Raw genomic sequence first — 24,891 nt, 5'->3', positions numbered from 1 at the left:
TGCAGCACGCTGGTCGTTGTGGGGCGGGACAGGCGATGGGCGCAGAACCGACTTAGCTTTACTGCAGATGGGAAGCGCGGCTGTGAGCGACAAAAAAAGTTGGACCTGCTTCCACGCTTCAATACTGCCTCTCAGAATGCTGGCGTTGTGGATATGGAAAGCAATTGAATGACATCTTTAACCTGTGTGTATTTCCCTAATCCACGTGTTCCTCGTGGCACGTGTTACACGTGCTAAACCCTCAGGCTGGCTGTGCGGCGAGTGCAACATTGCACCGCTCCTGGTGGGCCCACGCACACACGCAGAGTAACTCCTGTAGGTTCAGTCAATTTATTAGGGAAAACCCTGTGAGCCATGCGGCTCTTGACTCGGGTGCAACCGCAACAAAACAAAAACATGAACAAGAAACATCTTAAAGTGACTGCACGCAACAGAAAAATCCTGGAAAAAACAGAAGTCTTCCAGAAAAAACACCGTATTTCAACGCTGCGTGCAAACATCCGAGTGGGATGCAAGTCAAACAATAACAACCTTGAGACAATTTATATGAAAGTTATCAGGCTAACTCTGTCGTCAGCCTGACGTGACTTCTGCGTGAAGTGTTCAAGAGGAGAATTCGCTCGGAGCATCCATATACCTAAATGTCGATGCCGAATGTGTCGCGAAATATAAAAGGTCACTTTTCCCCACTTGCATAATCTTTCCTGCGATTTGTCAATTTCGCCTAAAATATTCTCAAAATTGCTGGAGGAAGGATGCTAAGTTACATTAAAATACCCAGCAACATCGGATGGACGCAGCAATGGCCAAAGTCAAGAGTTGACAATGTTTGGATGGCATCCTGATCTGGCTGGCATAGGGTTTTTTGATTCTCTACACCAGATATGGCCAGCGGAGAGGGTGAAGCTTCATCAGCTGTACGCCTTCAGAAACGGTGAGTGCGATTGGTTTTCTGGAAACCCCACAGTGTTCAGTGAAGCCCAGATTTCCCAAAAAGAGTTCACTCAGACAAGCTGCAGTTAACACAGTTGAACGAGCGAGGGTTTACTGACACTCGGGTTTATCGTTGGGCTGAGCGCAAAGTGCCGAATTGTTGAAGTAAAAAGCCAGGTTATTTGCTTTGCGGTAATCTGGGTCACGAATGCCCGAGCAGTGGAAAACCCCGAATCCGATGAGGTGGTTAACCCCGTGCTCACTTCAAGGCAATCGCTGTAATGTTTCTCTTGATGTGTGTGCAACTTAACGCCGGTAAAACCTCACTCCTGTAGTGCTCATCAACCCACGATTTGAAATGTCAACGCGTGTTGTTTCAATACAAAGTAGACGGGTCACATACGCCGAGTGAGATGGCACTTCGGACTTCCTGGCTTTGAATTCTGGTTTCAGTCAGGCGTGGGTAAACCGGATTCTTAAGTCGAGTGAGATGATGATAATGCTGCTAATCTCATCCCAGTAACCGATGTGTGGACTAAGTTCTACGATTGTTCCCTTGAAACTCCTAATTCATGCAAATACTCGATAAACATGATAACAACAGCATCTGCATCGCCAGTAACACGAGTATTTTTTAAATGACTGCTGTGTGTTGCCGTGTTTTGCCGAGGACCTTAACAAATGTGTCGAGAATGTTACTGTGCCCAGAATAATGAATATGGCATGATAATAAAATAAGAAGAATAAATAGTGTTCCCAGGATCTTAACGCAAGTGCACCAGAGGCCCAACGGACGTTCCGTCAACAAGCGATTTAACTGTGTTCACCACGTGCAGCCTCGCTCCACAAAATATCCTCCTAATTGTGTCCTCCAAGTAGTCTCATCCAGGTGTTTACAAGACCGTGGCAGGTACAATCTTATGCAAATGATCAATGCAAATGATTTGGTATCCAACCAGCGGTTGCGTTTCCCTTATCAAACCGACCTGACATGGGCAACTTGGGAAAGTGTATCATCATGTCGTAATTTCGATCTGCCCCCGGGTTCCAGCAATACAGCGGTGAGGTTTTCTGGAATTAAAATGCTTTCTTCAACTGTAGAGGTGAAACAATTTACAGACTCTGTCCCAAAGCCCGCCCGGCCCCCTACTGCGATTCAATTTCAGATCGTGATTGTGGGTCACGATTCAACTCAAGTGTTTATTATTTATTAACATTGCGGTTAATGTTAAACGTGACTTCAGAATGTCACGTGAACCTATTACGCTCTAAATACATGTCATTTGTGAGCCATGGACTATCCACTGCGATGCCACAAACCTTCTTGCTCCTGCACGTGACCTGGTCTCATTTTTTGGTCGTCATTACTTCACCGCTCCGACTGGACATCAGGTGAGAAAGAGCTTCATAGCTCATCGGATTTCGCCAGGAAAGATACATATTCTAATTCTGAGCAGCCAGCATTCCTTCTCGATATATCATCTACCGAAGCCCACTTTTCTTAAGTCATTATGATCTTCCCAATGTGCGTTTGCTTCATAATCCACGTTTTCCTCTTTTGTATCGCTCGGTATCATTTCAAACGTGTACCTCTCTGTGCATCTTTGCGCATTTGTTTGGATTCACTGCTCCATCGCCTTTGTCCGCGTCTACGTTTCAATTTCAAATATCGAATTAGGAAGTGTGAAATTATTTTATCTGAGTTTCTTGGGCCACATTACAACGATTGTCATCAGCAAAACTGTTTTGGCTGATAATTTCTCAAGGTATGCCTTTTATATATCTACAACTTAATCTTTCCGAGAACTATTTTCGAACACCAACAACCTTGGTAACAGTGTATCTCTTTGTCCTATTAATCTTAGGAAATATATAGCTATCCTCCGTGCCATATCGTCGCAGTGATCCCTTCTTTCAACACGGGTTGGATGGTTGTTTAAATTTAATTGTATCTCTCCATTTACGTGTCTTTGGATCGAGAGTTTGGATGACAGCTTCATTTTCCACCGAATCAAACGCCCGTTTAGATTGATAATAGCTACGGAGCTCTGGTCTCTGCCACTCTATTGCATCGGATCCTATTGACGAACTCTGCAATGCGAAATAACTCCAGGGGTCGCAGTACTCTATATACTGTCTGAAGACATCGGTCCGTGAACAGAGACTCCTCCTGCACGTTCGTTTTAGTCGTACATTCCAACAGGCGTTCACTCACAACACAACGAGACCTCTGCCATCAGATAGAGACACAATAACACGTGCTTTGTGAACAGCTGTGGAGCCTTCCATGCACTGGTCGAGGCGATGCGTGCAGCAGCATCGCGTTGGCACAAGACGATCCGAGAAACAACATTTTGCTCAATGTCCTTCATTTAACGTAGCAAATATGCACGCTGTAAATCGGGCATTGTTGGGAAATTATCATCACTACCACGGCACGACGGTCGGTTTCTCCTTACCGAGCGCGGCCCCGCGGTCTCGCTGGAGCGAGTGTGCGTGGGGGGTGGGGGGGCGGAGTGCTCGCGTGCAGTAATGATTTAGTTTGCTAAGTCGGTTGGTATTTTCCCTCGTCAAGCATTCGCGGAACTTTACGTGTCAGCGCGCTCTGCGTGACCTGTTTCACCGTCGCCTCGACACCAGCACTTGTCTACCTGTCCGGCGCGACAGCCTCCTAGCAAGGGCGGTGCGGGGCTGCGGCGTGGATACCGTGCAGGAGACATTTCCAACGCACAGGAAACGTCTGCGCCGCACCTTCGGCGATATCAACACGAACACCGTCCACAATCAAGACGTCGATGTCGTGCTCACGCCAACAGACACACCAATGCACGGCATGACACGCATCGCCTACTTGCCGGCGTGTCCGACGAGAGTCGTGGACACTTGATGAGTGTCTTGTGGCACGAGTAACCCGGGCGAGGGGGTGCCGCGGCTGGAGTGTGGGGGGCGCGGGGGGCCCGTGGGCTTGGTTGGTGGGGGGACGTTTAACCAACAAGAGTTGAGAACTTGCACTGCCACACACCCATCACAGTCACGCGCGTCCAGTGGGGACGTTGCATTGTCACCACGGCGTAGGACTGTGAGGCAGGCGATGAGCAGCTCAATGTTAACTGGAGCAGGGCACCACTCGAGCCTCCTGAACACGCGGCTCATCATCAGCCACCGTCACCTATGGTCGATCCACTGCTGGATGAAGGCCTCCCCCAAGACGCCGCCACCTTTCACAATCCTGCAATACATCACCCATCCATCCACACAAGTGCGACAGTTGTTGCATTTCTCTTCACTGCGTTCCTCCGCTCTATTTGTTTTGCATTTTGCAGTTTTGTTGACCCAGGTCTTCCTTGCGAAAGAGACTTAGCGTGGTCTCGTGACCCTGCTCACACAAACACACTCGGCTGGACCAGGATCTCTTTGCTCCATCTCCTCGGGAGACGTCGCCCGTTGCCATCGCCGTCATCATCATCATCATTACTGTGATCCATCAATCACCAAAACGTTATCATTCTTAGCTCACTGTAGAGGTGTTCATCCTCATCAGCCATGGTCAATCTACTGCTGGATGAATGCCTCCTCTAGCCGCCGCCATCCGTCACGATTCTGCGATGTAACGATAACCCCGCACGCGCGTTCCACTCCGTGGGCTTCCACTCCCTTATTTTGCTTGACCGGCGTCCAGAATCCCTTCATCATCGACATCGTGTTGGTGATGTCCCAGCCCCGCGTGTCTGTGTGAACCTGGGCAGAGCTCGACATCTCCACGTGATAAGACAATTCGTCGAGCTACCATTTGTGGCCAGATGGCTTCTGGAAAAGAAGCCAATCGTGGACTTTACCTGGTTAAATAAACGTTCGTTTTAGTGAGTTTCTTACCTTCACCTATACTTTGCACTCCTATCGTGTTTTCGTTGTGTTTATTGTTGTAACTTTCTTCCCCCCCCCCCCTCTCTTGCTGGTCATTCGTGACAAAGAGCTTTATAGCTCATCTGATTCCTCCAGCATCAATAAACATTCTGATTCACTCACAATCAATCGGGTCCCCCTTCCGGCGCCATGCGCCCCCCCCCCCCCCCCCGTGAGCGCAACCAACTGGCACGGCAGCGTCGGGGGGCAACCCGCACCTGGTCACGTGCTTCATTGCGTTCACTTTAAACAGCCAGTGTAGTTTAACAAAAATGATATCGCCGAGTTCTTCTTTTAACATGTTTTTATTGGTGGTGTTTTCATCACGTAACTCGTAACGAGCGAAAATTCCCCCTTAAAACCACTGAAATGTCAAAGTGATTGATTCATTTATTGTTGCGCCCCCACCCCCCCTGGGAGAGAGGGGGAGGGGGTGGTCTATTCCACCCACGCCCCCTCCCCCCGAAACAAGCGTGACCTCACGCGCCTTGTGACGTCCGCCCGCCCACGGCCGAATGCCCCGCCCTGCCACGCCGGCATCGACCAATCGACGATCGGGTAGATCTCGCGTTGTCGCTGTTGATTGGTTGACGGAGTGTCTAGAGGCGGGGGGGGGGGGTGCGGGAACCTCAGTGACGTCACGCAGTCTATAAAAGGGCCGCGAGCGCGCGTGGTTTATAAGAGGCGGCTGGAAGGAGGAGGCTGTTGCTGTTGTTGTTGTGGTGTTCGTCGGCAGCTGCTGCTGCACTCCGCGTGCTGTCGCCTTTACGTAGCTAAGATAGTTGTGCTTAGGGGTTTTGTCCATCACAATGGAATATCGCCGCTTCGGTGAGTCTTCGATACGGTGCTGCGTTGTTCGAGGAACGCGGATGCATTGCTGATAATGCTGTTGTTTTAGTTACATTGTATAGATTAAGTTGACTTTGATCAATATAAGTTGTGTACTAATTGCTGTGCAGACTTACATCGGAAATTGTAAACGTATAGGTGCGTTAATGTTAAAAATATATACTGTAGTGTACTATGTTTTCATTGTTTAAGTGTTTGTTTCTGGCACTGTATATTTGTTTGAAGTGATTATAATTATTATTGCAAATGTTGTTACCACAGTTGCTATGTTGAACGCAACTATATCTGTCCCGTTAACGTACTAAGCCGACATCACCGGTGCGATCTCGGAAGCTCAATCAAGAGCGAGCCAGCCTGGACAGCACTTGGCACGGCAAGGCCCTGCGAATAGCAGGTGTTATAGGCTGCTTGCTGTTGCCAATGAGTGGATGCGACAGCGCAAGCACAAAGTCGGTGTTGTACTGCACCTCAAACGCTCCCTACCCTCCTTCACCAACCCTCCCTGAGCGAGCGTGGTGAAGTATGGCCGAACAACCGTCACGATGAGGCCGTCGTGCATGAGCGGACTGCAGGTGAAAGGGCTGTGGTGCACGTGGCCAGCTTGTGAGCTGCCTGCTGATGCCAAGTGTCTATAGGGGCACCAGGTTGTGAGGCTGCTTGGAGCACGTGGCCAGGTTGTGATGCTGCTTGGAGCACGTGGCCACGTTGTGAGGCTGCTTGGAGCACGTGGCCAGGTTGTGATGCTGTTTGGAGCACGTGGCCAGGTTGTGAGGCTGCCTGGAGCATGTGGCACGCACGGTGTGTCCGTGCGTGCCGAGCGAGTGAGCGAGCGCCGTGCTTTCTGACCGAAGTTGTTGCTCCGTTTGTTCCGCGTTGGCGGCGGGGCTGTGCCCCCCCCACACCCCCCACCGTGGCCTCCGTCGTGCGGGACTGTGGTTGGGGCTCCAGGTGGTAGCAGGCCGCCGGGTGCTCACCCGGTTCGGCTACCTGTGCAGCACAGGTAGCGTGCGTGTGTGTACCTGTGCAGCACACACACGCGTCCTTGTTCTTCGCGGAGGTTGTATGGATGTGTGAGGCGAGGAGTATTAGATGCGAACAGCGCGCGCGTGTATGTGTGTGAGATCAGAATGAGCATCTTTACTTAGACTGGAGGAATCCGATGAGCTATGAAGCTCTTTTTCACCGGTGTCCATGTGATAGAGGAGGAGAAGTCGTGTGCCTGTAAAGGAAGGGCGGTATCGAAGAATGTAAGATGTGGTAGAATGGTGTGCACTCAGGAGTCGCGTGTGTATGGGTGCCAATGGGAATGTGTTTTGTGTATAAATGTGCGTTTTGTGTATAAATGTGTGTTGTTAGTGTCTTGTGCGGTAGCGTAGCGGTTAGCGCTCCGCTGCGTTACGAACCTGGTGACCCGAGTTCGATTCCAGCTCGCGGCCAACACCAGTGACCATTATCTGAATCGGACCTGGACCTCCCCTAGCTCGACTCGGCCTCAAATGAGTATCTGGGGCAGTGTGTAAAAACATCGCCACTGGGGAGACAAAGGCGGTCGGGCGTGGTGCTGGCCAACCACCCCCTCGTGTACCGTGCCGGCCTTCATAGCTGCTACTTGCTAACAGCACTTGCCTCAACAGTCTGTTAAGATTATATGGGGGATCTTTGTCTTTGTGCACAAGACGTACAGAGTGCGGCAGCGGCGGCAGTGTTTGAGTGGGGAGGGTCTTGACCTGGACAGCCTTGACCTCACTATTCACCATGTGCTCTGAGGACAGCGCTTGGCACGCAGCTTTGATGGCGCGTCGCTGACAGAGCCGAGCACCACGTCTTGGGCAAGAGCAGCCCCCTTACGTGTTGCTCGTTGTGCCTGAGCAGAATCCCGCAACCAATGTGCAAAGATGCTGGCAGCATCTGCGGAGGCGTTGCGTAATGCCAGTGGGTTCGAGTTCAGGATTGGATCCGGCTCCCCAGTGGTGACAGGATAATAATCATGGTCATCATCGGCCATGAAGGTATGCCAAGGCCATGACCATCTCTCGCAGCCAAATGATGCAGCGATCCATCAAGTGCCACACACGAGCTGATGGCTACCGACTCGGTATTCATCATTGTCTGTGTGGCAGTCTACTTGTGGTGCGAGTCATCACTCCCCCCACAGGGAGCAGGTGCATCTGTTGTTGTTGTTCAGTGTTGGAAAATCCGTGCCAGGAAAACAGTGTTGGTCGCAGTGGTTGGAATGGGCCCTGGAAATGTCCGTATCCCTCTGCCTAACCCAGCGCCTTGACCGCCGCGACCCGCGGGCTGTCGCGCCGTTTGCACGTTGGGTAGAGCGACGCCGCGGCGGTTGTGGGTCTCTGGAACCCCTCGAGCGCATGGAGAGTTCTGCTTCCTCTCTCTCTGCTGGGAACTTAATCTCGGCGCGCCACTCCGGGAAGGCTTCAATGCGGCCGCTGGCATTGGACGCTGTGCTCGGGTGTCTCGGCGCCGCGCTCCTCACTTCTCTTCCCCATCCTGACGAGGCGGCGTGGGTTTCGCCCCGGGTGAGCCAGCGCGTGCCCTCTCCTTCCCCTTTCGGCGTCCCCCCGCATCCCGTAAGGGCAGCGGAAGCGCCGCCGGTTGTTGTAAGGAGCTACGAGAAGCCGTTCTCACGGTGTCGACTTTGACCTCAGGGTATTCCCGTGTGAGATGGCCGAGCGGCGAGCTAGGAAGTGATGGGTGGCCCCTCTGCGCACTCCCCACCTCTGAGCGCTTCCTGTGAAGAGCGTTTTCTGAGAAGGAACGATTCCGCGTAGAGGGCGTTTTATTGTCGACTATGGACTCGAGCGGAAGAGGTGAGCTGGGTAGACGTGGGTCTCGTGTGGGTCGGGACTCAAGATGAACTGTGTGTTTGAGCATCGGCTCGGCTTATTGTTTGACCAGTCGGTAGTAAGGGGGCGTAAATTTACATCGTCTTTTGAATCAGCGTCTCAGCTGACCCACAACAGTGAATTAATGAATGAGCAATTTAAACAAAAAAATATTCAAATTATAAACCCTCGCACGTGCTTAATTACAATCCTAACCTTAATTCAATCCCAAGCAAAGCACAATTCAGTATTTTGATTCCAAGAAAACATACGGCTCGCTCTTAAGCAAGCGGTAGGCACCGGTGTAGGGTCAGGATTAGGTGCAGACAGAACGGTTGGCGCGCATACAGATGCAGCGTCAGCGAGGGCTGAGATACGCCGACGAATACCTGGAACACATTTTCCGAGAAAGAAACTCATCTCAAGTTCCTCTTGAGCAGCCCGTGTTTGTGTGGCGGGGGCGGCGGCCCAAGCAGCGCCCACGCGGCCTCGCGTGCCCCGGGCACCGCGGGGCCCGTGACGTCCGGCTCGCAGTCTCCTCCGGGAAGCCCTGCGTGATGGTTAGGAAATGAGTCTCTCTGTACTTTCCTGCAGCCTTCTTGGTGCACGTACGCTACTGCCGCTCTAACAGGGGGGCCTGTTGTCACTGCGGGAGACGATCTGGCCAGCGTAATGAGCTCGCAATATATTTGTCCAGACGGCGCTTCAGATTTGGCATCGCGCCTAACTGATGAGAAGAGGGAGGCGGGGATCTACTCACCCCACCATCACTTTGGTGTCGATAAAATAAATGCATTGTGACAAGTCAATGGTGATGGAGCCATATAAGACGGGCATCTGACTTGAGAATGTGGAGTTCGTGAAGATGGCACTTTTTTCACTTGGAAGTGAAAACCACCGCTGATCTGAAAAACACCCCCGCAGCCACAAACCAAGTGGGATGCGGTAGTGAGCGTGGAGGTCGGCGAGAGAGGGGACAGAGCTTGCTTAGGGAGCCGATCGGTTCAACTGATTTGCTGCACGAGTGGTTTAGCTGCGGTTTTTCCCGCTGCATTTGTTCACTGGGTCTAACTTGGCAAGTGTTGATACGAGCGCTGAAAACATCGGGATGATATCAGCGCGACCCACCAACCCCACATCCAGAGTCGCTTGGTGAAAACATCTTCAATACATGACGTTTAAAATAGTGCACAATGGATGGCTGCAATAACTGCTCTTCATTTCAAAGGGTGTAATTTATAGGAAAATGTTCCGTGTTGGTTTTGCGTCTGCACGACAGTACAGTACACGCGTAACCACATTAGTGAGACCAAATGTTGACTATACCGACGACACGAACTCTCTTGCTGGTGGCGATGCGTGTTTACCCAGAGCGGAAGACGCACGGCTGTGTGCGTGCTGCGCGCAAAGTGTACGCATCTCCTCGTCGCCGCTTGACAACAACCACAATAATGAGAATATGAATTGTTTCTGGTAGAGCGCCGTTCACGCCGGCGCGTACCACCGGGGCGCTTGACACGCGATTAACGACCGCTCGCACGGCGCCTGGAGCGATAAACCGGCTCGTAAACCACGCTGGGGCCGCACGATGCGACTCCACCGCAGCTTCCTCCTGCGAAGAAGGGGAAGGAGGAACCTCTCGCACCTTCTCTTCCGCCCAATGTCGAGGCGCTTTGAGATGCAGTAACCTCGCGGCTCGCGGAGTCCTAAAGTGCAGAAGCAGCAGCTGCTGAGCTTTAATTCGTCAATCCACTGCTGGATGATGGCTTCCCCAAGCCGTGTGCTGGTCGTGCAGGTTATTTGACCGTGCCTCACCACGCTGGCCCGAGCGGGTTGGTGATGGCGGGCAGCATAGGTGTGGGAGCATAGAAGGACGGTGATGGATTGTAAGGTGCGAGTGTGTGTGAGTGTGCCACGCAAGGGCCTACTGCGGCTGTCCGACTCGAGTGAGAATTGATAACTATTTTTGCATCTCATTTGTAAACGATATATTGAGGGGAACATTTAGCTTCGATTTACAAATAACGGGGCACAAAAGACAAGACAACAAAGAGTCTTCTGGAATTGAGTCTATTTGTGACAATTAATTTACTTGCCTGGGGGATGAATTGTGACATTGCCTGCTTAGTGACGGCACAATCGCCATTGAGTAAGTCAGGCTGGTGTTCAACCACAAACAACATCTAATTCCATTTAAACTAAACTATTGTTTACTTAACATATAAGGCCCACTGTACGAAATAGCTCGACGAAGTGGCTGATGTAGAAATGTAAAGCAGCCAAATGCTCTAAACGCATCACGTTGATTCTAAATGTGGAGCGAACAACTGGAGAACCCCGAGAAAATCCCCGCAATCATGGGGAGAGAGACATTCAAAGTCCAAATACACAGCAGCAGGCATCAGGGTGGGGATTGAACCCACGACCTCCTGAATACCAGGCGAGGTAGTTAACATCTCCCAGCCACCGATTAAAAAATCTGTTGTCAGGTCTCCGATGTCGAGCGACGTCGATGCATCACTGTCACGGGGCGTTGTGTTGCGTGTGGTGATCGCGGCCGTGCCGCTCTCCTCTCGCCGCGTCTCCCAGATCCGGCCCTGGTGATCGTGGAGGAGCCCAAGCAACGGGGCATGCGCTTCCGCTACCAGTGCGAGGGCCGCGCCACGGGCAGCATCTTCGGCGAGCGCAGCGACACCAGCACCAAGACCTACCCTACCGTGCAGGTGATTCGCCAGTGCCCACCTCTCCCCGTCCGCGTCCCTTCTCTCGCCTCCAGCGACACCGCGGGCGGGCGCCCTCTCACGAATATAACACGGCGGGCAGAGCGACGCGGCGCTCGCGCGACCCTCGCCGTTCATCGGCTTGGCTGATACTCGCCGCCCGCCATTTATACGATGGAGGGGGAAGCCCATTAACATCGACAGCTCCGCCAACCCCCACACACTCCCCACATTAACGCCACAACGCCTATCCCATGTGTGATTTTGAAATGGAGCTGCTTCACGCACCGGGCTTTTGTAATTGGTATCGAGCAGATGGGCAGCGCCGGGGCCGATAAGCGAAATTGTCTGGTCAAAGGGAATTTTTTTGTACGTTGTCATCCGCTGGATAAACTACACATCGCAGGCTTTCCAATGACTCGTCATTCATTGAATTTGGTGGAGCGGGTCTCGGAGGAGTTCTCTAAAAAATTCATGCAAACTTACCGATTGTCCTCTTCCACAGTAGACGTCACAAGACATCCACCCACGGACCCCCTCCCCCTACTCTGCACTCTGCGTCGACGTGAATCTAGCAGTGACGCGGCGTTTGGCACACTGCACGATGAACCCAGCCAACCGAGCCTGACTCACGGCCACGGCTAACATCGGTGGCGAGTAATATCGCAATCGATCTCGGATCCGTACCCCCCGCCCCTACGCCAACCCACACTGACCAGCATGGTGAAGTACAGACAAACAACCCCCATGACCTACGCCGTTGCGGGGGGGAGGCTTTCATCCAGCAGTGGATCGACAATGGGGCTGTACGCTATTTATTTGTATGTTGTTCTGAATGGCAGAGACGATCGCTTTACTTGAATGACCGCAACCATTGGGGTGCCAAAGCCGATTGCCGCTCGGGTGCCAGTCCCAAGACACCCGTGCCCATTGGTGAACATCGCTACACAGCGCCGCGGGTGTGCGGGAGTGTGGGTGTGCGGGTGTGCGGGTGCGTGCGCGCGGCCTCCCCCGCTGCTCTGGGCAAAGCTTCTCGCTGCCCTTGGTGGTCAACTCCGTTGCTGGAGGAAGGCCCCCGTCTCCCGCGCCGCGTCGCGTGGTGCAACCCGTGGGGAGGAGATGTGAGCGGTGGCTGTGAAGTCTCATTGTGCGGCGGGCGCCCCGTTGGAACCGACAGCGCCGTGAATCTGGCACCGTCAAAGAGAGACATTTAATCCGGCCGTGGTTCATCGGTCATCATCATTGTCATATCAGTGAGGGCTCTCGTTTACAGAGGGACTTTTTATAGACCATTAAAAGGAGTTTCTTATCTGTGGAATGGCACTCAATTTTTACATCATGCTGGTTCTAGTAAAAACAAAGACATCTATGTATACACGTACGCACACACGCATGCAAGTGTATAAAGCTGTGTGTGTATATATCAACTGTGCGTGTGTGTGTGCTTTGCGTGCCATGTACTCACGCGTGTAATGCACCTGTGTTCACCTCTGTAGTAAGCGTGCGGTTTAGCCCTGCGCGTGCGCGTGTGTTTAAATGTGGATGCCAAGTAAAGTCTTGCTGGTGATGAACGTACTCCACCGGGCGTGGCAGAACATCGTCTATTGGTGGACGAGGGCTCCCTCTTGAAAACTAACACCGGAGCGCCCATCCTCCTCTGCTGCCCTTTAAGTCTGCAACTCCGTTCCCCCAGCAGTCCTAGCTGTCGACTGCCTGTCTGTCCCTGATCACGTCCAGGCTCCAAGATCTTACTCTTTCTGCCTCTGCGTACGGCTCTCGCTTTCGATAAAAACAAACATGCACGGTGCATTGAAATGCACTCGCATTCAGAAGCTGTGCAAATCCAAATTGTCATCTATCGTGTATTTTAAGTCCCCTTCCAGGACCATTTTCTGCGAAAATATTAAAATTCTTATTTTATAATTCATTGTCTCATTATTCGAATGTCTGCCTCTCATGAGGTGATGTCAATAACACAATTGTAATGTATGTCCAGAATACATTATGGATGACATTGGTCGCGAAAGCCTACGTGTTAAACTGTAATGTACATGTCTGTCGTTGAGTCAGAGGTAAATGCGCCGAGGTGGCCTGGTGTCCCGCTGATCAGTCACCGAAACAGCGCCTCGAAGTTCCTGGGTTAAAATCCAGGTTTTGGCTGCCCGTGATTAAACGGGGTTCAAGTTGGTGATCTCAGCTCGGTCACCAATCACTGCGCAAAATAAAACACCATCGCATTCATTTACCTTTTCTGATTTGGTATTCCAGCTCTGAGTAATACTGCAATAGACACGTGACGAACACTGCAGGGCAAGTGCAGCATGTGCCCCTTGTGTGGATAGAGAGGACGACTGAAGCCACTTTAGCGGTAGTTCCGTGACCGTTATATTCCACGGCTGCTCTCAAAGCGATGCGCTGCTCTCCACAAAAGATCCAAATGTCCATTTGTTCCCGCCGCGCGTGCGCACTGCAGGTGCAGAACTACAGCGAGCGCGTTCTCCTGCGCGTGTCGCTCGTCAGCAAGGAGGAGCCCTACCGGCCTCACCCGCACGCACTCGTCGGAACCGACTGCAACGACGGCATCTTCCAGGCGACGCTCGAGCCACCCGACCTCCGTGTTCAGTAAGGACTCGCTCCTCATCGCACCCCCATCGCACCCCCATCGCACCCCCATCGCACCCCCATCGCACCCCCATCGCACCCCCATCGCACCCCCATCGCACCCCCATCGCACCCCCATCGCACCCCCATCGCACCCCCATCGCACCCCCATCGCACCCCCATCGCACCCCCATCGCACCCCCATCGCACCCCCATCGCACCCCCATCGCACCCCCATCGCACCCCCATCGCACCCCCATCGCACCCCCATCGCACCCCCATCGCACCCCCATCGCACCCCCATCGCACCTCGTCGCTGCCCATCATGGCAATGCCCATCACCACCATCACGGCTCATCTCCCTCATCGTGAGCCGTCACGGGCACACACGCCGATGCACGGCGTGCGCACGGGCCGGCAGCATGGAGGGGAAGATTCAAGGATGCAGGGTCTGAGTTGCGTGTTGGCGGACAACGTTGGTTTCCGCCTGTAATGCGTGCCTTTGTATTTGTTGTCCCTGGACCCTGCAAATAGTCTGTTTCAAGTTTAATTTGTTTAACTATGTGATAAATAAGAGAGCAGACTAGTCTCATTTGCAAAAGTGACTTTGTGTTGAGAGACCAAAACTCCTGCTGAGATGTGAGATGCAAAATGGCAGCACAGAAAGTGGAATATTTCTGCGATGGCTGTGCACATTCTTGAGTATTGCCCCTCGCGTATTTGTGTGATTTCTCTGGGCACTCAGATTTTCTCCCAACTTGTCAAATACAATATTCTTTGACATTTTGGCCGTTCTCCACTAAAGTGGTGCACGAGTGGCTTTAGTGCTCAACACGCTGCTGGCAGAGGCTTCCATCCACAAGCAGAGTTTTGTGGGTAAATATGGGAAACGGCTCTTTAATTGTGGGAATTCATCATTTCCTGTTAAGTGCTCCTCTGGAAGAATTCCAGGTATTGCTTTCAGACAGGACGTCCGTCGATGTGGAGTGTTCACTCCCCCGCCTTCCTTCTCCCTCGACTCTTTGCGGCGTTTCAGCAAAATGGGATTCTTGCTGGGAAAGGCCGAATGATGGAACAGCTGTGGGCTTCGGTGCAGTTTTACGGTCGTGGGCTCTCGACATGGATTTTTTGGCAGCGCTGCCCAACGCATCTGCGTGGCGCTGACTTGAGTTCGGGGCTGGGGGGCGCCTCGTGCTCAAACACCCCCACGGCCCTTGTTCGGAAACACGAGGTCGTGCAGCAGAAGCGGCATCAGCTCTGTGCAGCCCAACACAAGCGAGTTTTTGCTGAACTCGCAGAAACACGACCTCTCCGTGATGGATTGCCCGAGTGCAGCTACGCATGAAAGTGGCCTAAATAATAAAGCTTTGATATCTATACTCTGCAAGCAGTCAATATTATTGATGTGGCTCTCTAGAAATACTTCTGTTTGTAGATGGCATACTGTGAATGTGTTCTGATACTACACGACCACAAGCGCCACCACAAGCACCGTGCTCGTCCACACAAACGACGAGCCGTGCCACAAACAGAGAAGCTTCATTGCAAGAATAACAGCTTCTGTTTACGTATTGTCGAATGCAACAGCATCTCACGACGCTCTGCATAAGCGAAAAAACGACGTGAGGGCAGAGGGGGAGATGGGGGCAGAGACTTGCTGGGGAGGGGAGGGCAGTACCACGGCACGGCCTAGGGCCTTCAACTGAATTCGGAAGTTGGCGATGGCTGGCAGCAAGCCCGGCAGTGACAATTGAGCAACGCGAGCCGCACTCGGGCACTCCGGACGGTAGAAGAAGTTTGGAGAGAGAAAAGAAGCATAAATAAGTACTTTTACATCTTACTTTTAAAGGTTAAATAAAATCAAAACCAACGCGTAAAATCTCGTAAGCCTCCCGGACCACAGTAGAAACTTTGCCTTATTAATGTTCGTCGCTTATTTTGCGGCATCAGCTCCATCGGGAACGAGAGTCTAGCGTTACCACTGCTCACGGTTACCAGATAACACGTTTATCCTTGATGGAGCGGCCTCGCATTTGTTGCCCCCTTTGTTGACGATGGGATCTATCGGCACCGACAACGTCACAACGCCGCTCTCAAGGCCAACTTGCAGCAGCGGCGCGTTTATCGGCCGACCACTTAGCAACAAATGGATTGCACTGCAGCGAGTTGATAGGTCAATGATGGTGGGGTAAAGCGTGGGTACACATCTATCTCTTCCATCGAGAACAAGCAAGGTGACGTCCCTCGAAAGAGTCCTGGAGCGCGCGTGCGCACCGTGTTGCCACTGCGTTACTTCTGTTGGTGTAGCGCCGCTTGTCTGACTGTGATCGTCTTTGTTATTACCGTCACTGCATCTCACGGGGAATGTCCATAGATTAAAATAAACAGTTTTGAGTGAGGGGCACGTTTACAATAAATACCACAATCGCCGCTTCGTAGGCAGCGGTGTAAGCGCACGCACGCACACACACGTACCATGGCACTTTGCACAAAAAATGCTTTTAGCAACAAAAAAAATTGCTCTCGCTGCCCAATTCCACCTCAAACTGCTAGAGAGCAGACGCTGGGCACGTGCAGCAGAGCAAAGTGGTGGCGAGGGCAGGGGCTCAAGGGCGGGACCGGACCGCGAGATCGAGCCAACCGGGCCGTCGGCTCGGTTACACAAAGGAGGGGCCTGGGCGCCGTGGCATTGCGGTTGTCCGATTGCCCGTCCCAGCCACCCGTATTTATCGAGGGACTGGGACACATTCAACTGAGAACGTGAAGGCGGCGGCGCCACTTTTATCGTTTTATTTTAAGTACGCGGCGTCGTTATCTCGGCGATCTTCCGCGTTTCATTCGTCTGAAGTGCTGCGATCGTCGCGCTCCTTGACGGGCCTGTGCTCTCGTCCGCCCACGCTTTGTGACGCCAGATTCCAGAACCTGGGCATCCAGTGCGCCAAGCGGAAAGACATCATGAGCGCCATCCGAATGAGGGTCACCAAACAAAAGATCGACCCTTTCAACGGTGAGCCTGCCGAGCGCGAGTGGAGCGATGACGACACGACGGGAATTGCCTTTGCGGTTTTCGCCAGCGGCTTCTGAAACAACAGTTCTGCAGATGCATCCTGATGCACACGTTGTCCAAATTCGTATTGCGTTGCCTTAATTACGTTTTTTCACGTCTGGGCTCTCAAGAAATCCCATGAAATCATAAAATTCCAATGAGGTGGGATTGTCTACGTACGTCACAGCCGCTCAATTGCAGATTTTATTAAACGGTTTTGATCATGTCTGGAGTGCATACTGAGTAATAATACTTTGTAGTGGTATTCATTTATGTTTTTTTTTTATCATAAATGGCATCGTCATGACCACAGGCATAATACCCTGGTGATTTATTAAACCAGACCAGGGTTGGCGTTTCCGACCGGAGCGGGGACATTTCCAGACCTGTGGCATCGCGCCCATTTCCAATGAAGGTTGATTTGCCGAGTCCGTCTGTTATGTTCCGTGAATATCAATCCACCGATGCTGATTCCGATTGACCTGACATGTGCCCCCTGTGTGTTTACCCCCCCGTGTACCCCCTGTGTGTGTACCCCCCCTGCATGTACCCCCTGTGCTCACAGTGGGCGGGCTGGCATTTGAGATGGAGGGCCTGGACCTCAACGCCGTGCGGTTTTGCTTCGAGGCCTTCCTCATCAACTCGCACGGCTCCATCGTGAAGGCCCTGCCGCCCGTGGTCTCCAACCCGATCTACGACAAGAGTGAGTCGCTCACGGCCGCTCCTCCCCCTCACGCCCGCTCGGCGTCTCCCTGGAGGCTGTCTGCGGCCCCTGGTGCTGCTGGGTGGCTCCTCTGGCCGAGCATGAGCCAGGCTTAAATCTGTTGAAGTGGTGTTGCCTTGAGCGAGGTTCAAGGCTCCATCTCTGATTCATCACTTGGAACAAGAGCACTTTGAGATGCTCGGCTCTTGTGCGGAAGGCACCCGGGGGGCATTTGCCTTGTCAAACGGGCAAGGACGATACTCCTCTCCATTAGCATCCCTGAGCCACTGGTGGAAATTCCACATTCACATGGCAAGGAGAAGGCTGTATTTCGGACAGGCATTGTCAACTTATCACAACGTATAATTTTTAGCCGTGCGTCACGATCACTTGTGTGTGTGTGTGAAATATTGCACACATTATAAATTGGATTACTATTGCATGATGCATTTGATGATCAACCCCCAGAAGGTGGGGGTGACTTTCAATAATAGGAATTATTGACATCTATTTTTCATCGCACTCGGTATACGTGCTGTACGATTACAATAAGTCGGCTGTTCTTCGATATGACCGGATTCTCGATAATTGCGGCCAAAACCGAACACGCGGTTATGTATCGTGATGTCCGATTACAGAGAAAAAATTACAAACCTGGAAGTGCCCACGCACTTAGCGATATTTACCGGCGTCGAGGAGGGCGCCCGTGGGCGTCGTTATTGCCGATCGCCGCATCATCCACCGGGCCCGGCACGCACCATCGCCGGGCCTGCGGGGCGACTGCCGCTGTCCGCACACGCCGCGGCTTTGCTTCTCAGCTGCGCGCGAGCGCCTGCTTGAACGCCGGAGCGCCGCTGTGCACGTCGTGTGGCGGCACCGCGCGGAAATGTCCGTCTGAAATGTGTGATTTGTTGCCGTGCAATCTTGATAACTTCGAAAGCGCTCATGGCCCCATTTAGTCACTTGCCGGAATTCCACTGTGTGGGTATATCTCGGCATACAAATGAAATTTCTGAAAAGGTGGCGAGACCGACACCAATAACAACACGGGAACGAGGCGGAGGCGTGTCGCGGCGTGCATCTCCATGCGCTTTTATCGCCGTCGGAAATGTTCGTGTGGATGGGAGGCGAGGAGCGTGCCGTGCTCGTGTGTGGGGCCTGTAAGCAATTGTGCGTTCAGTTTGGAGTTTGGGCTCAAGGAGTGTCGCTCTTCCAACAGTTTAGGAGGGGCTTTTGAAAGCTTTTATATTAATAATTATATTACATTTTTGCACAGTACAGGCTGCAAAAGAAATCACAAACGCTACCGTTGGCAAACACGGCCATAAAAAGAGGAGTGGTGTTTTCGTGCAGGTGGTTGTTGTGTTCTAGCGGTGAGTTACTGCTCGCAGCGTGTCAGTGCTAGTGACCTGTAGCAGTAGGAATGTGTTAGAAGGCTATAATTTGAATTTATAAAACGTCTATAAACAGCCATGGAGGAAAATGTCACATCGTGTTTTGAAACCTGGGTAGTGCAGGCGAGGTGCTCTCGTTGGGTGATTTCGAGGTGCTCTCGTTGGCTTCGTGCGGCCGCAGACCTCGGGTCAAAGAACCGTAGGTTGCTGTCCCTGATCCGAAGCGCGGGTAGAATGCTACAGGCCAGAGATGGAGTCGAGGCCACGTTACGGCAGAAAGTGCAGATGGAACGCTCTATAGGAGGGACGGGCAGCCGCAGGAGCCGGTCGCCGGCGGGAGCAAACGCCGCACCGCGCGTGAACGGGCGCGTGAACGGGCGCGCGAACGGGGACGTCAACTTGCCGTGTGGCGTCCGTGTGCAGAGGGGTGCAACACCTCGGAGCTCAAGATCATCCGTCTGAACGAGCACTCGGGCTGCGCGGCGGGGGGGGACGAGCGCTACATCCTGTGTGACAAGGTCCAAAAAGGTGAGACCATCGCTCGCTCAGCCACTCAGCCGCTCGCGTGAATCTCTCTGCACAGCCGAGCTACGGGTCAGCCAGATAACTCGTTCCAAAAATGCATGTCAAACAAAGTCGAGTTGCTGCACGCGTATAACGTCGCAGAAATGACGAGTTCTTAGAAGCGCTGCTATGAATGTGTTTTTATTTACACTGTAAAAACATTTACCGCAGTTTTCCGGTGAAACCCTTATCTTGATTCATTTGCTACCGAGCGGCCTGCAGCTATGCTATGTTTCAACTCTGTTAGTGAATGTCGAGCATTAACAATGATCACCTCGAATCCTACAGATGCTTATAGCTGATCTACAATAGGAACATATCATAAGAGTTACGAGTTATGATTTACAGCCTCTTTGTCAGGCGTCTGCTAGCCGAGGCCTGCGCCATGGCAACCGTGGAGTTGTTTGACCGTACTGCACCGCACTGGTCAGTGTGGGTTGGCAGAGGGAAGTGGGGCCCAGGATTTGTTGAGATATCAGCGAGTGACATCTGAGCCGGTCCCAGGCCCCCCGTTGACCAACCCCAAATACTTATCAGTGTAGGCAAATACGGTCAAACTACCCCCATAACTGACGCGGCATGGGGAAGCCTTCATCCAACAGTGCATTGACGTAGAGCTATAATTTACATGAAATTCTAGTTTATGTATCCACTTATGCATCCCTCTCATCTTATTTCCACCCTTGTTTGTGCGTGGTGTGTCTGTGCTGTGTGTGTGCACGTTGTGTGGTGTGTGTGTGTTGTGTGTGTGTGGTGTGTGTGTGTTGTGTGTGTGTGTGTGGTGTGTGTGTGGTGTGTGTGCGGTGTGTGTGCATGGTCTGTGGCGTGTGCATGCGCGCGTCGTTGGCTCCCTCCCGTAACGCAGAGGACATCGCTGTGCGCTTCTTCGACGAGGACGCCTGGGAGGCGCGGGGCGTCTTCTCGCAGACCGACGTGCACCGGCAGGTGGCCATTGTGTTCCGCACGCCGCCGTACCGCGACGGGCACACGGCCGCGCCTGTGTGCGTGCGCGTGCAGCTGCTGCGGCCCTCGGACGGGGAGACCAGCGAGCCCTTGGAGTTCCACTACACCCCCGTCGACACCGGTGAGGGGGGTGAGGGGGGTGAGGGGGGCGGGGGGGCGGCATCGACACGAAGGCCGAGGGTCGTGCGAGGACCCGACGCCGATGTTTGCTGCGCCGGAGGCCGAATTACTTCGCGTTGACAAGCCTGCTTCTCCGTTCCGACCAATTATCTCCCTTCGATTGCAAACTTAAGTTTTTTTAACACGCTGCACGCGCGCTCGATGATTACCAAAGGCGTCTCACGTTTGACGTACACGTTAAGGTGGAGGCCTCGAGTGCGTCTCGCTCGACTTTGACGGCGCTCGTAATTTGTACCGGTGCTGTCCACGTCACGCGAGGCTGCCGTCTAATGGTCTTGAGACACGTGTCGTGCGTGGCGGCCTCATTCGAATTTGGCTGGAGACGATTGGTAAACGTGAAGTCGCGAACCTCGATGGGTCACGAGCACTGGTTTTTGGGAAAGTCCCCGGCCTGCAGCACGCCGAGGAATTTCGCGAGCCAGGTGCTAGACTCGGCAATCCGTCACGGAGCCCCGGGCAAGCCCTGTGGCGGCAGTGGCGGCCATCTCTTTCAGTTGGCCCTGTGCCAGTGGGGCAGCTCCCTCCGTATGTCATTGTTTATAAACTCCACTCCATGTGACCCACCACACTAGTATGCACATTCAGCCACTGAATGCATCCGAAGGTGGTCATCATAGAAACCTGTTTCCCGTGGGAGTAGTCGTGAGGTTGGGAAATACAGCTGTGGGTGACCGTGATTGCGCAACCGAAATCGAGAAATGCGCGTATTGCTCTTACCTGTGAATAAAGTATCCATATCGGACGGGAAAATCCCAGTCGTGTGGCGAGAATCCCAGCCATATAATCCGTACAGATTTTCGACTCGCTTGACTATATAGGTTGAGAATTGCATTTCTGCGTGGGCCCTGTTAAAATAGAATTTAGTCAAAAATTCTGAATTCCATAAAATTTCTGGGCCCATCGGTTCTGTCCCGACTTTCCCCAGCTGCCGGTACGGTGGGGGGAGGGGGGGAGAGGCGGGGGGTGGGGGGTGGGGGGCCGGTCATCGTGCGTCTAGCCGGTCGTCGCCCCCTGCACACGCGTTGGCCTCGTCTTTCGTGTGGACGTCGGAGAGGAGGGCAACTAGACCGCATTTGAGGAGGCCGATGTGGAAACAATTGGGCGTTTGTTCTTTTCACGGCAAGCAAAAGGGGAAGTGACCGGCGATGAGGAATTCGCCAGGGTGTATAAATGGTTCTGCTAATGCCAGCAAATTTCATTATCTCTTCACAGCTCTAAATACCATTGCTGATTTAGTAACAAAGAAATAATTGCCGTACGTGCAAAGTGCATACAGACGCTTTGCAGAAATGAGGTTGCCTCCTGCACTACAGGCGGCACCATTGTTCTGCGTCGTGACGGCCGCGGTGCCATATATACCCATACCTAGGACTTCTTTTTAAAACGTGTCTTATATTTTTTTTTTTATTTGGGATTTTTCATGTGCCTCTTAATTTGCTGAAATCGCATATCAATCACTTAAAACACCTCAAAATTTCAAATCGCAGATCCTCACCACCTGCAGCAGAAGCGCAAGAAGAAGCATTCGGCCTTTCAGAGCTGCGCTGCAGAGGCCTCCCAGGGAAGCTGGTGTGAGCAGAACGGTGAGTTCCCCCGGCAATCACTCGACTCTCCACTCTGATCGCGAGCCCCACGGGTCGTCAATATGTCGCCGAGCCGAAACGCCAACTTTTGAAAAGTTTTCTCAAACGCCCCGTCAGACGCGATTCTTATCTCACGAACATTTAAACTTAAATTCGCCTCTGCTTTGCTGTCGAACCCAGGAGAGTCGTCGGTGGCCACGTGCAACGAGACGAGACGCCGGCTCAAAGTGAAGCTGCAGCAGCACAAAGGTAGAGCGCCGAACGCGAACCAAGTCTAGCGACGCACGCCAGGCGACGTGCCGCTTTCACGACGTTGTGTGTTTTTTTACGCGACCTCGACGTCGCTTTTTCAAAAGCGTTAAAAGAAACGTTCGCTTCGTCCTGCAGAGCCACGGAAGCCGGCGGAGCTCGCGACGTCGCCGCCGATGCCGGTGAAGCCGGAAGCCATTCCGGCGTTCGTGCCCTACTTCTACCCGGCGTCGCCAGCCGGCTACGGCGCGGCGCCCACGGGCTGCTGCCCGGCCGGCGAGCCCGAGCCGCCGCTCGCCGCGCCCACCTACCGGGGCAGCCTCTCCCTCTTTGGGCCGGACGCCACGCGGGGAGGGGTTCCCGGCGGCCACGGCGGCGGCGGTGGCGGCGACGGCGACGGCGACGAGGGAATCAACGTCCTTGACCGGGCGCTCGCGACCATCGACGCGGCGCTCAAGCGCACGCAGCCCGCCGAGCAGTACGGCTGGCACGCTGGCGCGGCGACGCCGACGTACGCCGTCGCCTGCGTGCCGCCGCGCCCGCCGCTCTCGTCGTGCGCGCTCGGAGAGGAGGGGCCCGGCGCCAGCCTCGCGCGCGGGACGCCCGAGCGTCCGCAGAGCGCCGGCACGGAGACGCCGCACGTCTTCCGACAGCTTCACCATCGCCAGCAGCGACCGCACGAGCACCATCAGCACCTCCAGCACCACGCGCAGCAGCACCACGTGGGAGAGGCGTTCCTCGGTGGGGGCGGCGGCGTGTTCCACGCGAGGCCCCAGACGTACACGGAGCTGCTCACGGGGCAAGTGCGAGGGGGCTTCGCCTTCCAGGAGCCGAGCTCGGCGCCGCTCGACATGCCCTATGGGCTGTGCGTCGGCGGCGGCGTGGACGTGGAGCACAGTGGCTGACGGCGCTGGGTGCCACCACCGGCGTCTGGGCGTTCGACTTGGCTGTGCGCTCTGTGTACACAAACGTATTATTTTTCAACTTTATGAGTTTTTTACTTCCTCGTATGCGGCTTGAATGTAATTAGCTTTTGTAGAAGTTTTTACCGTTGGCTGCACGATTTCTGCGTAGAACGTTGAGGGGGCATTTTTACTCGTTTCTGAGATGTCGATGGGATTTTGGTATCCGCGCGAATTCCACTGGTGCATATTGGTTACTGGTGCGAGGTTCTTACCAAGCCGTCCGGTTGAGGGTTTTAAAAAGAACCCTTGCTGCAATTACAAGAGTAATATATGTTCGTGTTTTCATTATGATTACCATAAGTGGATTTTTAAAAATGTACGTGTATTTTTACCCGTTGCTTCCAAAGCAATCCTGATTTACCGTTATTCAGTTACTGAATTGTGTAATGTGACATCCTTGTGCGATGAAGCTCTATTGAACAGTTGTGTGTTCACGGCGGTGGCGGTGGGGTGCCGGGGAGAGGGAAGGGGAGGGGGCGCTCGTAAGCGCCCTCTGAGTCACGAGTCACGCGCTCGCGGTCTCTGTGACGTCGTGGAAACGTCCATTGCTGCACGGGCGGGTGGGGCTTTCAGGGGGGGGGGGGCGGCTGGGGGTTGGGTTACTTCTCATTTTGGAACTTTAACTTTGAAAGCGTTTCTGTTTCCTGAGCCTGATGTTGAACTAATGTTTTACTCTGAAACTGAATTTTAAAGATGTACATATTGTACTGAGTAAAAAGTTGTTGTTATTGTTTTCCCTAATAATACAAATGTTTAACATTTCGACTGCGAGCTCTATCCCTCTGAGAAATGCCTGCGTTTGGTGCAAATTTCAGTCCGAGGAGCTGAAGCTACACTCACAGACAATTTATACGCTTTCATCAAAATCAAAGCGAAACATATGCAGTGAGTCAGGTAGTTTTTATTCACGATACAACATTTAGCTCGTTGGTCAATTGTTTTTATTCGCTGGTTTTATCACGAATGCGGTGCGTTTTGGAAATGCTCGGACAAAAAACAACACACGTTTTTTCACAACAGCTGTTTTACGTGTTTATTTTATATTTTCACCATGCATTTTTGCACGAATGGCTCCATTTTCACTCTAACACGCAGCAGGCTTCCACGACCAATATTATTTATTAAGGTTTTTGGGTTAGATCGCGTAAGTATTAGTGTGTCGTAACCCTTCACCACCCTACACAGCCAGTAAGGTTTGTCACGTAAACAGATAGCGCCAATTACTAGTGTAGTGTATAGTCGTATATAGAGTGGTGCGTAGTGTATAGTGTAGTTTACTACTTCAGCCCACCGGTGTGTTGGAGACTAAATCCACAACATTTACAATTCGAGATGTACCGTGACGGTTCGCTGGTAAGTCCATCAGCCAGCACCATCGGGCGATTTGCCAGAAGA

At 52.9% G+C, this 24,891-nt stretch overlaps 1 protein-coding gene across 1 annotated transcript; it reads left to right on the top strand.

Moving 5' to 3' along the window:
* Nucleotides 1-5,529: 5,529 nt before the first annotated feature.
* Nucleotides 5,530-24,048, top strand: REL (REL proto-oncogene, NF-kB subunit). The gene is made up of 10 exons (XM_078596616.1): nucleotides 5,530-5,664; nucleotides 11,118-11,251; nucleotides 13,722-13,870; nucleotides 16,762-16,856; nucleotides 17,461-17,598; nucleotides 19,416-19,520; nucleotides 20,422-20,640; nucleotides 22,187-22,282; nucleotides 22,463-22,531; nucleotides 22,670-24,048. The coding sequence occupies exons 1-10, from the start codon at nucleotides 5,646-5,648 to the stop codon at nucleotides 23,434-23,436; spliced, it is 1,791 nt and encodes a 596-aa protein (XP_078452742.1). The 5' UTR covers nucleotides 5,530-5,645; the 3' UTR covers nucleotides 23,437-24,048.
* Nucleotides 24,049-24,891: the final 843 nt, after the last annotated feature.

The sequence above is a fragment of the Lampetra planeri genome, chromosome 7 (genome assembly GCF_965212315.1).
Source record: "Lampetra planeri chromosome 7, kcLamPlan1.2.h2, whole genome shotgun sequence".
Lineage (NCBI taxonomy): Eukaryota > Metazoa > Chordata > Hyperoartia > Petromyzontiformes > Petromyzontidae > Lampetra > Lampetra planeri.
This window is presented reverse-complemented; position numbering and strand designations above follow the sequence as displayed.